This window comes from Myotis lucifugus, unplaced genomic scaffold, assembly GCF_000147115.1.
Source record: "Myotis lucifugus unplaced genomic scaffold, Myoluc2.0 scaffold_9, whole genome shotgun sequence".
Classification (NCBI taxonomy): domain Eukaryota; kingdom Metazoa; phylum Chordata; class Mammalia; order Chiroptera; family Vespertilionidae; genus Myotis; species Myotis lucifugus.
The window spans coordinates 15,194,027-15,206,452 of NW_005871057.1; the positions used below are offsets into that span (position 1 = coordinate 15,194,027).

The 12,426-nt window shown below is 36.4% G+C and overlaps 1 protein-coding gene across 1 annotated transcript in view; it reads right to left on the reverse strand.

Annotated features, from left to right (window-relative positions):
- The window catches only part of EEA1 (early endosome antigen 1), a 155,766-nt gene that overhangs the window by 58,008 nt on the left and 85,332 nt on the right, over positions 1–12,426 (reverse strand). Inside the window, 2 exon segments of the mRNA XM_006084021.3 lie at positions 409–558; positions 6,400–6,738. Of these exon segments, the coding sequence (XP_006084083.1) occupies positions 409–558; positions 6,400–6,738 (489 nt within the window).

Genomic DNA, 12,426 nt, shown 5'->3' on the forward strand with positions numbered 1-12,426 from the left:
AAATATCAGGTATTACTTCACATCTCACAATTCCCTAGTCTGAAGAAAAAACTAAATTCAGATAATATATAATAAAATCAACCTTATATGCAGTATCTCATTGCTTATAGAATATAATATCATGATTAAGAAACTATTCCCTAGGAACAGAATGTCATCCTGAGAAGAATTCAATTCTTTCTCCAGGATCCCATTTATTTTATTATTGTGTCTTATATACTAATGTGATCAAGGAATTACATAAAAATTTCTTCTAACAATAATCTAAACCATGGTATCAATATTTGTTTTATTTTTCTACAACCATAATTACCACTTATTGAAAAGAATGAATCATAACAATATTCAAGATACCTCAACTCTATCAACAAATTTGCTAACATAAACTTATCTGAAATGCTAGCTTACCTCTTCTTCTAAACGAGAAAGTTTGAGTTGTAAATCAGCTACTTGCTGTTCTTTATCCATCAACTTCTCACTTGAAAGCTGTCTCTGTTCCTTCAGCCTTCCATGAGCTTCCCCTAGTTGGCGTTCTGTCTCCAGAAGTTTGCTATGTAACTTTAAAAAATAAAAAAAATTATATATAATATATATATACACACACACATATATACACATACCCTATCTAATAAAAGACAAAAAGGGTAATTAACCGTACCTCCGCTATGCTTCCCATTGGCTAATCAGGGCGATATGCAAATTAACTGCCAATAAAGATGGCGGCCGGCAGCCACGCAGCTGAAGCGAGCATGAGGCTTGCTTGCTCCAGTGATGGAGGAAGCCAAGGTTCCCCGCCTGCCGCGGCCCAGCTCTGAGCTCCGGAAGCAACAATGTTTCAATTATAGAAGCTAAACAAACCCCAGATACCTGCTTTCAGCCAGCTGCGGCCTCAGAGCTGGGAGCGCCAGTGACGGCAACAATGTTTCAATTATAGAAGGTAAATAAATCCCAGAATAAAAAAAGAAAGAAAGAAAGGAGAGGCTGGGAGCTTCAGTCGCTGGCCAGCCTGAAAACGGCCCTCAGCCCCTCACCCAGACTGGCCAGGCACCCCAATGGGGACCCCCACCCTAAAGGGGGTGTGACCAGCTGCAAACAGCCATCATACCCTCACCCAGGCTGGCCAGGCACCCCAGTGGGGACCCCCACCCTGAAGGGGGTGTTACCAGCTGCAAACAGCCATCAGCCCCTGACCCAGGCTGGCCAGGCACCCAAGAGGGACCCCCACCCTGATCCAGGACACCCTTCAGGGCAAACCAGCCTGTCCCCACCCATGCACCAGGCCTCTATCCTATATAGTAAAAGGGTAATATGCAAACTGACCCTAACAGCAGAAAGACTGGGAATGACTGGTCACTATGACACACACTGACCACCAGGGGGCAGACGCTCAATGCAGGAGCTGCCCTCTGGTGGTCAGTGCGCTCCCACATGGGGGAGCTCTGCTCAGCCACAAGCCAGGCTGATGGCTGCCAGTACAACTGTATGAGTTTATTGTTTGCCATTTCCTAGCTTGCTGTTCCTAGGATGTTCAGGGGCAGGAGACTACCATAAAGACTGACATCTCTCAGGAATGATTTGTGGTCTATGGTCTTGTGATTCTGGCCCAAAACTATCTGGCTCTGTACCCATATAATCGCTGGAGTGACAAGGTGATAAATCATAGTGATAAATATGGATAAGTCAGAATCTAGTATCTCAACCCATAGGCTTCAAGGAGAAGAGGAAGATAGCCATGTTCCCAACCCTAGGGCGATTGCATGGACCAGGGCATGTTCTTCAAACTGGAAATTGTCTTTGGCCTGGAATGCCATGGCAGAATGATTTGTTTGATCCTTCCGCTGCTCTCTGTAAACCCTCCCTGTCTATGAGAGAGGCTCTTGCTTTCAGGCCAGCACTGTGGAGACAATGGCCAGGAAGAGGAGTTCACCTCAGCTGCTCACTGAAGCAGACCTTATTGCTCTCTTGGAAAAGCATGGCATTGGTCAGTATAAAGTGGACCCTACTTTATAGCTGAAGTGAGGCTTAGAGAAGTTAGGAACTTAACCTAATGTTACAAAGTGTGTAAGCTATTAAAACTTAGGTCCAAATAACTACACAGTCATTGCTCTTAAGCAATGCTCTGTATCATCCATATACAGATACCTCAGAGTTACTTCTGGTTTGGTTCTAGACTGCTGCAATAAAGTGGGTCACAGGATTTTTTTTATTTCCCAGCACATAAAAAAGTTAGGTTTAAGTCTATTAAGTGTGCAATAGCATTATGTCAAAAAAAAAAGTATATACTTTAATTAAAAAATACTTCATTGCTAAAAAATGCCAACCATCATCTGAGGCTCCATAGAGTTGTAATGTTTTTACGGATGGAGGGCCTTGCCTCAATGTTGATGTCTGTAAAGTGCAATAAAATGAGGTGTGCCTGTAAAGACAGACATCTCCCACCAGTCTCAATGGGGAGCAGGGGCTGCCCATAGACTCGATATTTTTGACCCACGTTGGGATTTGTTGTGTGGTTTTTTTTGGTTGTTTTTTGTTTTTTAAAAAAAGATATCAACATGTAAAACTTGAGAAATTCCACATAAAAATCTGTCACTTCATCTTTTGAAGCATCAGGACGTCTGGCAGCCTGAGCCTTCACTCTCACACGCACAGTTGTTTGGATTTGAGCAGCAGCCATCTCCTCTAGATGTCATTCTCCATTGCTCAAAGTGGGCTTCCTTCACCGACTCATTACATGCCAGGCCCCTGTGGGATCTCAGTTTGTCACCTATTAGCCATGTATGTCCATATTCTTAGATTTTTGTTAAAGCATTTCCCATAATTGTTTAGGAATTAGAAAGTAGATTTATATGGTGTCAGATCGTAAGTTATATAAATGCTTAATCACTTGGTTGTACACCTGAAACTAATATAATATAGAACATCAACTGTAATTGAAAAACAAAAATATTTTTTTAAAAAAGAAAAAAGTAAAAAGAAATACACACTGGAATTATTAATAGAATGGCCCACTTTAAAGTCACATTTTTAAGATACACACATATATGTATATGTTCTTTAGTAAATTCAGTTTTATAAACATATATATATATAATTCTTTATTCATTATATTCCTTATAATGCTTACTATGTGCCAGGCCTTATTCTACATGCTTCACAAATAGTAACTAGTTTAAATCTTTATAGCCCTATAAAGACAGTTCCATTATTATCCTCATATTATAGACGGGCAAACCGAGGCACAAATTAAATAACTTACCTGAGATCACACAGTTTATAGGCCACAGAACTAGAATTTAGGCAGTTGCTTCCTAAATCCACAGATAAACCACTGTGCTTTTCAAGATGGCATATTAGATAATTTTTTTAAGTAAAACTGATGACATCTAATCTTTTCATTAAGTAACAATTCATTATCTGCACATCTGTGGCTATTTTAGAAGTACACATAAACACAAATATAAGGGATATATGTTACTTTGTTTGTTACTTTGTTGACAATTGCCAACTATCTAATTTTGTCAGCACTGAAATGAACACTGATCCAGTTCATGCCTATACACTTAAAGGATATTGAAAAAAATGTTTAAGGTGAGGTTTACTTCCATTCTTCCAACAAATATTTACTGAAAGCCTTAAGTATAGAGGCAGATAGAGTACAAAATAAAATAAATTCCTCACATTAGAAAGCTCACAGTCCAATGGGAATTATAGACAATATGGAAGTAAACAAAAAATTAATATACAATATAAAGTGTTATAGAGAACAAGAAAGAAGAAGCTTGCTGAAATAAAGAAGGGGGTCGGTCAGACTATATGGAAAACAAGCTATTTAAATAGGTTGGTCCCAGAAAGCTTTATTGCAAAAATGACACTTGAGCCAGCCTTGAAGAACTGCAGTCAAGAATACACTAAGAAGAAAACACAGGCAGAGGACCTAAGGCAGGAAAGCATTTGACATGTTGGTGTGTTTGAGGAACTAAAAGAAGAACAACATGGCTTCACAGTGACAGGAGATGCATTTGAAGACATAGTTTGGGCAATATTACATAGAGGCTTACCAAATTAAAACATTTGGTTTCAATTCAAAATGTAATGCAAAGCCACTTTAAGCAGTGTTAAGCAGAGGAATAAAGTGATATTACTTCATGTTTTAAAAAGATGTCTCTGACTTCTGTATGGAGAATAGATTAAGGAGGTCACTAGAAGAAGGGAAACTTGTAAGAAGGCTAATACAGTAGCCCCGGTCAGCAATGATGGAAGCTTAGGTTAAGGGTAGTAGCAGTGTAGATGAAAAGAAGTGGACAGATCTGAAACATACTTTGATGGTAGAATCCAGACAGCATGCTGAAAGAAAGAAGATAAATGGTATCACTTCAAGGTCTTCAGTATGACCTTTTTATTTTGTTCAGAACTGTGACTAAGCCCAATAATCATATATTCAAATCTTTGTATAAAAATATGTTTGAGCCCTGGCCAGTGTGGCTCAGTTGTTAGAGTGTCAGCCCACAGACCGAAGGGTCACAGGTTTGATTCCCAGTCAAGGGCATGTACCTGGGTTGCAAGTTCAATCTCCATCCCCAATTGGGGCGCATGTGGGAGACAACCAATTGGTATGTTTCTCTCACATCGATGTTTCTTTCTCTATCTCCCCTGCCGCTCCCTTCCACTCTCTCTGAATCAATGGAAAAATATCCTCAGGTAAGGATTCATACACAAACACAAACACACACACACACACACACACACACACACACACACACAGTTTGAATAGGTTCTCAAAAATTCCCAATGCCCCTCCGTCCACTGACAACCAAATAAAGCCTGTATTTCTCAGCCTATATTCAAGATCCTACATAAAAGTCCCAAATGCTCTTCTATAATAGTCCACTCCTATTACACATGTCTTATTCTAAGAGCAAATCACTGCCCTTCCTGGTTTTTATAATACTTTCCTGCCACTAGTTTACTCTCGCAATCCTTCTGCCTGAAAGCTCCTCCTGCCTACAAAACGCACTTGCCTAAACCCATCTAATGTTCACAATTTCAAGCACCACTTCTCTCTTACAGAAAGCTTTACCTGATCACATAACTGAACAAAATAATTACATATGGTGAAGTACTATGGGGGGGGGGGGAATAAGGAGAGGAACTGTCCCAAATTCTCATAGTATATGGGATCATTTTATTATAATTCTCACATTCTTTGGTAGAGGATAGCACTGTTCTTATTCTCAATGACATTTACATAATCATTTAAGGTAGTGTGTCCTTTTTCATTTCTGTATCTCCTAAAACTAAGGCATGGTGTCTTTTAGAAACCATAAATGCCCAATTTGTTTTTCTGGATTGAAAGTCAAATATCTAAGTTATTTTTAAGTTATTCACTGATATCTCCAAGCCTCTGTTTCCTTTCATTATGAATGCCTGAATTTATTTTTCACTTACTCACTCACTAAAACATTTTCTGATAAATAAGCAATGTGCCGGGTAGTGAGGATAAAAAAGTAGTAAGACATGGTTTTTGTACCCAAAGAGTTCAGAGTCTAGTGAAGAAAGACATAGGGTAATATAACTATGCTGTAGTAAGTAAAACAATCAAGATATGTACATGCTTAAGCCATCTTTTGGGGAAGGTTAGAAGTGGCATTGTTCAGAAACAGATTTCTAGAAAAGTAGCAAGTAAAATAAGTACTATTTATCAAGTAGAAGAGGAATAGGAAGAATATCTCAGGCCAAGAAGACAGAAAAATTGATGCCACAAAAGCAAGTATCACTTAAGTGAAAATAATTAAACATTACCAAAAAACTGGCTGAGGACTTTGTTCTTCCCCAAATTTCCATTTTTTCAATCAACTTTTAATGTTATCTATAAGAAATAACTAGGATATATAATTTTAAAATTAAGTTAATAGCAAAGTCAATACTTGCATTAAACTTCATCTGATAGACATTTATCTATAAGAAATAGCTGTTAGGACTAATAGGTTTTCTTTTAATATATCTAATTTTTATATTATTGGTTTAGAAATAATTATATTTTAAATTTTTAGTAAGAAAAAATTAAATTAAAGAATGGTCAACAATTTGAATCAGTTACAAAAGCTAATATGTGCTGAGAGTACCTACCATGAGCCAGGTACTGTCCTAAGCAATTATATGTATTAAGTCAAAAACACTTCACAACATTATTAAATGACAGATAATATCATTATTTTCTCCTATTAAGGGAAACTGAAATGAAAGAAAATGAGGTTTGACTCAATACTACAGTTGTGAAAATTAAAAGTTAATTTTTTTAATGAGAATGTTTTAATGAACTACATTATGATCAAATAACCATCAGGCACACTAAGAAGAAACCGTAGGAGAAATTAAATACATAAAAGTAACATCCCTTACCTGATTAATTTCACTTTGGAGTTGTAATCCATGCTGCTCCTTTTCTTCTCTCTGTTGTTGTAGCTGCTTAAACTCTGCCTTAAGATGCTGGTACTTGGTCTCTACTTCTAATAATTCTTCTTTGAGTTTTTGAGTAGCTTCTCCCTTTTCACCTAATTCTGCCTGTATTCTCTGCAGTGTGGTTTCAGAAGCAGATAATCTTGACTGAAGTTGTTGACAATCTAGGTCTTTTTGATGAAGGCTTGCTTGTATATTCTTTTTACTTACACATTCGTCATTATGCTTCTCTTCTAATTGAGTATAGTCCAGTTCTTTCTTCAGCAACTTTTCAGTCAAGTTCTGAAATATCAATTTAACAATTTTTCCTTTTCTAATATTTTAATTATTCTAATTTTTCAAAGAATTTATACAGCAATACCATCTCCTACTAAATGTTTTATTCAATATTACAATATAAAAACCATGAAAATATTCTAACCAAGAAGAATTAAATTATTACATACTAACTTAATATAATTTAATAATTACTAATGCAATTTTGACATAAATAAAAACCCTAAAATCTCCTAGATTCTTTAGGATAAGAATATTTATATTCTCCCATTTGAGTTATAAATTAAAACTACCCTTCTAGCATCAAAAATTTTCCTGGATAACAATATGTTGTGGTAACTATCATTTCTGGCTTTGCTGATAAGTGTTTTAGCATAACAATACCATTCACTGCTCTAGTATGCCTGATCCTACTCATTCCTTATTTTTGTTCTTAATAAGGACCATTTTTAAGAATTACAAGTTTAAGACTAATTAAATATTTCTCTAAGTATATAAATAGTGATTTAAAAATATCACTTACCTGCTTTATATTTTGTTAGTTTACTTAATACTATCAAGTACAAAATGTAAAAATGATACTACCAATCAAATATATGAATCAACAAGACTAATCAGATGTCAAAGTCTGGTCTCAGTGGAGTTGTTACAATTAATATTGAACACTTTAAATCAACATATTTACACATGGAATATAAATCAGAATTTTGACTTAATTGTGTAAGAAAGCTGGGATAAGAAGCCACTATAAGCACCAGAAGAGTCGATCCATGGACATTTATTTTACTCAGTTTTTATATTCAAAGTATAGAAGGGAATAATATAAAAATGGTAAGGGACAATCAAAGCCTCTGGCATTTAAACAGATTACAATCTAAATAAAACACACACACACACACAAAATGAAATAAATGAAACACGCACATTAAAAAATACTTTTCTAAGTAAGTTAAAGCATGATGTACAAGCAAAAGTGGATTAATACAAAAACTGTGTCAAATTTAAGTGCCTAATTTTTTACAAAATAAAATGAGCAAAGTCAGGTGAAGCTAACTAGTAAATTCCAATCATCTAGAAATAAAGTTTGAGTTTGGTAAAGTGGTCAGAGGAGTTAAGTAAGAGGTATACATGACTCATGCCATCTGCTCTATACAAAAAGACAGAATGGAACAGACAAGTTGCATGTGGGGAAACAGTAAACACTATTACCTCAGGGCAGTAATAAATCTAGGCACCAAAGAGAGAAAGGTAGCAGTAACTTATCTGAGAAAAAGTACATTAATGTAAATTACCAAGTAGGAATATAATATTAAAAAAAGCAGAAAGATGACAGAAGCATATATAAGAGAGACAAGATGAGAGAAACCTTAGAGATAAGAAGAGCAACAAGAAGTTCGTAGCAAAATTAGCCAAGAGATGTGTGCCTTGACCAACCAACAGAATAGAAACAAGAAGTAGAAGCACCAAAATACTAGAGAAAAAACTAATACTTTTAAGTCAAACTATGTTAGAAAAATTATCTTTTTATAAATATTTTTGTGTTACTAGTTAGTAACTGCAAATCTTTCTTGACATGATTTTACATTTTCTCTTTTAAGAAAATAACATTTATTGTAGAATTTGCAGGCTAAGTCAAGTCTATTCGGTGATCTATAAATGTATTGGATCTTTTTAAAGAAAATTCTAAGTTATTGAATTTCATGAATATAACCATGGTCACAAATACTGAGAACTTGAACAAGATATAATTTTAAAACATGCTACAAAAATTAAGGTTGGTAATAAGTTAGTCTTCTTCCCCACAGGCTTACTTATAAAGTGACCAAGTAATCCCAACAATTCTATAAATAAATGACCCCTCAGACAGCTTCAATCTTTAAAAAGCAAAAATACGTAACAACCATTGACTGTTTAAAATTGACTTGTCCTAAAAAATTAATCAAAATCTATCTGCTTTATTGCAGAGGTGGGAGATGATTAAATCTTCTTTAAAAGAACCTAAACCACTTTGTTTTGTAAGAACCTAATCCACTCACACTATAATTTTTACATACAAAAGTCTAACTATATTTAACACTACAAGCATTTCATTTTTATTATGGTCTTCCCATAGAATCAGAAATAAAAGAGTATAGTGATTACATGATTTTTGAATATTGCTTTTTTAAAGTACAGCAGTATCCATTAAAGAAAACAATAATTGTACTTGTACTTATCAATATAAGTCCTTACAACAAAATATAAGATAGACATTATCATCCCCATTCTACAGACAAGGAAGCTACAACTGAAAGAACCCAATATGACTTGGCCAGTAGCAAAGTCACATATTATGATTCTAAGTCCAATAAATTTTTCATAATACAATTTAGACACTCAATGAGTCAAATTGTGCTCCCCAAAAATATATCCTATTCAAGTTTAAATTATAGAATGAATGTTAAGCCTAACTCATAACATAATTATCATTTGGGTAAGCAAAATTCTTCTTTCCTTCCAAATGTCTAGTCCTCTTTTGATTTTTTTCACCAATTGTTCTCTCAACATATTTTTTTACAGAGTTAATTTCCCTATCTCAGGCTCCATTGTTCAACTGTTATTTGCCCAGGTAATGAGAATGAATGCAAAAAAAAGCACTTTTTTTTAATGCTTGATCACTTAAAAAGTGCTTTCAGACATTTCATCTTATTTGTTCCTCAAAACAGCTTGATGAGAAAGAACAAACTGACCTATTTGTAGCTCTCCAACATCTCGTATTTTGTGATCTTGCATGTTCCCATGCCTCCTGTATATTTATCTAGCTCTCACAATAAAATGTCATTAACCCCTCTGCTGTGTAAAATGCTCTTTAGAATCCTTAAAGACTAATCTAAAATGTTATGTCTTCTATAAAATTATTTCCTGAGTTACTGGGCAGTAAGTTAGGAAAACTCCTACCTTGTTTCTGACCCCCTCCTGTATCACAATACTTACCAAATAAAAGACAAAAATGAACATTCACTGAGGTGCTTACTAAACACCAGAAACTGGTCTAAGCACTATTAATTTTTTAATAGTCATATCAATTTTAAGAGGCAAATGGGTAAACATTATTTCTTAACAGAAGAGGAAAGACTGAGAAGTTGAGTGTCACAGCCAGTTGGTGGCAAAGCTGAGATTTAAACATGCCTTTGATCATTGTACTACACTGTTCATATCAATATACCATCTTGCAACACAGTGGTAATACAAGTAACATAACTACTTGCCACATCTGGCCCCCGCTTGGCCTATGAGCACCTTAATACTGGGACTGATGGAAAAGGGATGAGAGCCATGAAGGATGAAAAAGGGATGAGAGGAGGATTAAAAATGGCAGCAGAGTAAGTGCGTGCTGCACAGACATGCTCCCAGGAATAAACTGGTATTACAACTAAAATACCGAAAAACTTCCTGAATAATCAAAGGAAAACACAGGAGAGAACCCTGACACCTGAAGACCGAAAGTGGAGACCACTTAGAGACTAGTAGGAGGAGCAGAGGTGTGAAAGGGCTGCCCAGGTGCCCAAAGACAGCAACTGAAGTCCCCGAGAGAGATATCAGCTGTGGTGGGTTGCCACTGAGAACTCTGGGATCTAATCCCCAAGCTGGGACTCCCAGCAAAGAGCACCAAAACTGAGAAAGGTGCCCACCTAACAGCTAGCTGTGAAAAGCAGCAGGGTACTGTCTGCCAGGGAGTAACAGCTGAAAATTCAGGCACCCTCTTAAAGGGCCAACGCACAAAATTCCCTGTGGAGCCACCCACCTTGTGCTCCAGCAGTGGATGAAGTGGACTGGAGCTGTGAGAGCAGAAGCCAGGACTGGGGACTCAGGGTATAGAGCTCAGAAGGCAGATACCCTGTCACTTCAAAGAATAGAACTGATGGTATTTGCTGTCAATGATAAAATTAAAGCTTTCAAATGAAGCTCAGAATTTTGGAAAACTACCCTAGCTGGTTTGGCTCAGTGGATAGAGCATCGGCCTGTGGTTTGAAGGGTCCTGGGTTTGATTCCGGGAAAGGGAACGTGCCCAGGTTGCAGGCTCAATTGCCAAAAGGGGGCGTGCAGCCAATCAATGATTCTCTCTCATCATTGGTATTTCTCTCTCTCCCTCTCCCTTCCTCTCTTGAAATCAATAAAAATATATATAAAAAAAAGAATTTTGGAAAACTTGTATCCACCACCATGAGCATGACACTCATACTTAAAGCCTATTTTGAAATTGATGGTGATAGTGACAAATGTGATTATTTTTATATTGTACAATGAAATGTGTCAGTATTTGGGAGGTTTTCATAAGTCAGTGAACCAATATTTTCCACATTTGTAACACAATGTTATAAAGTCATGCACAGGAAAGATAGACTCAAAAGGCAAGATAGAGGAATGAATTTTAATGTTACAAAGTACAAAAATTGCACTGATATGGTTTCAGAGTCTACAGTGTAACTACCTTTTGAGAAACTATACCTTATCTAGTATCAAATTAAAATAGCTACAAGTATCTAAAAAAGGGCTATTAAGATATCCCTATCTTTTCCAACTACATATCTGTATGAGACTGAATTTTCTTCATATACTTCAACCATATCATAACAGATTAAATTTATAGCCGAATGAGAATCCATCTCTCCTGTAGTAAGTTAAATATTTAAGAGGTTTGCAAAAATATAAACCATCACCACTATTCTTTGTTTTTGAAAAAACAGTAATTTTTCATAAATGTTCATATTTAATTGCTAATAGTTTTTGAAATAAATTAATAAGCATTTTAAAATTTATATTTTAATTTCTAATGTTGTAAGTATCCATAGATATAACTCAGAAAAATACCAGTAAAAGCTCTTTGGGGTTCATAACTTTGAGAATGTAAAGCAGTCCTAATATTATCATCATAACTAGCTAGTTTATTAATACTTATAATAGGAAGAGAGCAAAGGGCAGGCCAGACATTATAAGGATGGTCATCTGGGCAGTTTCACCAGGAAGCTACAGCTTCATGCTCCCCAGGGAACCCCAGAGTCATTCTTGCAGATCACTGGGAGAAGGGATCAAACAAAAGGGGAGATAGGCGCATGGTGAAGTCCAGGTGATGCAGGAAAGGTTCTTGCCTGTCAATCTAGCGTGTGGTACAATGGATTGGCTGGGGGATGCCCATCAGAAGCACGTAAAATCCTGAAAGGTTGATTGGTTAGTTTAAAGAAGCTCCTGGTTAAAGTCCCCAGACAGAGTTCCCACACTCTTGCTCTTGCACTTGTTCCCTTGCTCTGTGACCCCGACTCGCCAGTGTGCTCACCTGTTCTCTCTCCATAGCCATGTGGCCATGCAGACTACACATGTAGGATGCTAGACTTTAACATGGAACAGAAATTCTGGGCAATGGCCTTAATTCTGGCCCTGCTGAAGACAACTGGACTTCTTCCATGGCAAGACAACACAGATGGAATCTTGGAGGGGAACCCCCTTAATTTTACATCATCAATAAAGCTTTCCACAAAACGCCATCCACCTGGGGCAGGGTGGGGGGGAGCTTAGGAAGTTCTTTTCCTTGAGGCACCCCAAGAACTCCACTTCCACTAATAACACTGATATCAAGAAGTCTACTGACAAAGGGGTCACCTGTAATACTTCCAACAATAAAGATAAATTTAAAAATTTTTAAAGTCTATTGAAATA